Source organism: Austrofundulus limnaeus, unplaced genomic scaffold (genome assembly GCF_001266775.1).
Source record: "Austrofundulus limnaeus strain Quisiro unplaced genomic scaffold, Austrofundulus_limnaeus-1.0 Scaffold542, whole genome shotgun sequence".
Taxonomy (NCBI): domain Eukaryota; kingdom Metazoa; phylum Chordata; class Actinopteri; order Cyprinodontiformes; family Rivulidae; genus Austrofundulus; species Austrofundulus limnaeus.
This window is the reverse complement of record NW_013952944.1, coordinates 40,768-42,774: the sequence shown is the minus strand read 5'-3', so window position 1 is coordinate 42,774 and position 2,007 is coordinate 40,768. Positions and strand designations below refer to the sequence as shown.

The 2,007-nt window shown below is 36.4% G+C and overlaps 1 protein-coding gene across 2 annotated transcripts in view; it reads right to left on the bottom strand.

The window, feature by feature from the left end:
* The window catches only part of lgals3a (lectin, galactoside binding soluble 3a), a 15,309-nt gene that overhangs the window by 7,415 nt on the left and 5,887 nt on the right, over positions 1 to 2,007 (bottom strand). For both annotated transcript variants that reach the window (XM_014026313.1, XM_014026315.1), the window contains one exon: positions 1,442 to 1,598. In XM_014026313.1, coding sequence (XP_013881767.1) covers positions 1,442 to 1,598 — 157 coding nt within the window. The remainder of the gene's footprint in view (positions 1 to 1,441; positions 1,599 to 2,007) is intronic.

Sequence of the window (2,007 nt, the reverse complement as noted above, 5' to 3'; positions counted from 1 at the left end):
GTGAAGTCCAAAAAGGTGCATGTTTAATGCAGTTGGTTCGGTTAGAGTCCGGTCTGTATTCACACCAGAAGAGAACTGAAGTGAACCGCACCAGAGGTCATTTGGAAGCGGACCGAGACCACCTCAAAAAGCAGGTCTTATATTTATTATTATTATTTTGTACCGGTGAACTTGCCAACCTTTTTCTTAAAAATAAATGTGATGTTGAACTCACTTTTTTGACCACAATTTTGTGTGTACTGTTTTGTTTTTGTTTTTACTGATGTGGGGTGCGGCTTATATGTTGATGTTCGCGCGTTTTTGGGGGGTGCGGCTTATATTCGGGTGCGGCTTATAGTCCGAAAAATACGGTAATGATTTTTTGCTGTGACTTCCACATTTATCACAGATTTTAATCGCACGATCTCCTCTGTCGGACCAGAGCGGAGCGGAGCTGAGATGCATGTAGTATAAATGTGGGGTGAGGGGGCGCTGTTTTCATACGAAGGATTTTCATTGTTTTGACTGGAGACCGTTTACTCCCTCCACTGCTGAAAATAACCACAAAAACTCAATGAAAACTTTAGTTTATCTCTATTCAATTTTAAAATTAGAAAGCACAAATCCACACATTGAAAAAATTAGTAAAACCCCTAAAGTGCAAACGAGGTCTGCAATTAGTGCTTTTGCACTTTTTCTAATGCCAGCCTCTGCTAATAAAACATCCTGACTCTGTTTAAATGATCAGATTGTAGAATAAAAGACTGGATCTACAACTCAATTAACTCAACTAATTTTCCTTCAGACACATTTTATTTTACCGTTTACAATTTAGATTGTATATTTTAAAAAGTATAATTTAGCTGTTTATTTTCTTATTTCCGTCATGTTATCAGCAGACAAATCCTACCTTGCTGTATGTGACCACCTGCTACCTTAGACCTTTTTCTTAAAAGAAAAAGCAAATTAAATAATTTGCCATGATTTTCTCCTTCCTGAAGTAATGAACTTTTTTTAAATTCATTCTATAGTGTAAACTAAAAAAGTAATTAAGAAGATTTTTCCTTAGGCTCAAGCCATATTTAATAAATTGTAAGATTAAATAAAATTATTTTTCCTGAATAAAACTTTGAGGTAAAATTTAACATTTAAAACAACAACATTTATGCAACAGTTAGGACGTTTTGAATTTCAAGTTATTTGACAAGCTATTGTTTTTTTTTTTTTTAAATAAATGTCCCAGCACTGGGCAGAACTATGACTTCTTTACAAATGTTTCGGTTTGATTGTGTGTCTGCTACAGGCCTCACATGTCAGCTGAAAGCTGCTCTAACAGCTCATTTATGACTTCAGAAGTTTGTGTTTTCTGACCACTGTAATGAAATTATTCTAACAGGATTTTTTTCTCAGAGTTTTGAACCCCTAAATGTTTTTTAGTCAATAGCAAAGTAAAACATTTTACCTCAAAACGGCGTCCCTCAACAAAGGGGAAGGGTCCTTCACGTTCCTCTGGGCCCCAGTAACCTCCAAGGTGTGAGTTTCTGACGATGGTTTGTTCAAGAAACCGAGGGTTGAGGTGAAAGACGATGTCTGAACCTTTGATGAACTCAACTTTAAACCTAAAATAAATAGATAAATAAATAAATTATATATATAATATTGTCACATGTTGAAGTGTCCCTGAAGCCCTCAGTATCTCTGATGTGCACCATCAGTGTATGAACATGATCAGTCTCTACAGGGATGAATTCAGATTAGCCCAGATGTAGTGGAGTGCTGTGTGTGTTTCTACTACAGTGAGGACCATTTGCGGCAGAGTTACTATCAAAGTGAGGTCTTTCATGTAAAGTGAGGATCTCTTCAATGTCCTCACTTTATATTATATTCAGCTCTATTCCACTCTAACAGTTAGGTTTAGATGTTCGGTGTGAATTAGGTTTAGGTTCAGGTTAGGATTAGGATTAGACCAATAATGGTTAGTTTCAGGGAAAATGTCTGGGTTAGGCATAAATAGTGGAGACCGGGGAC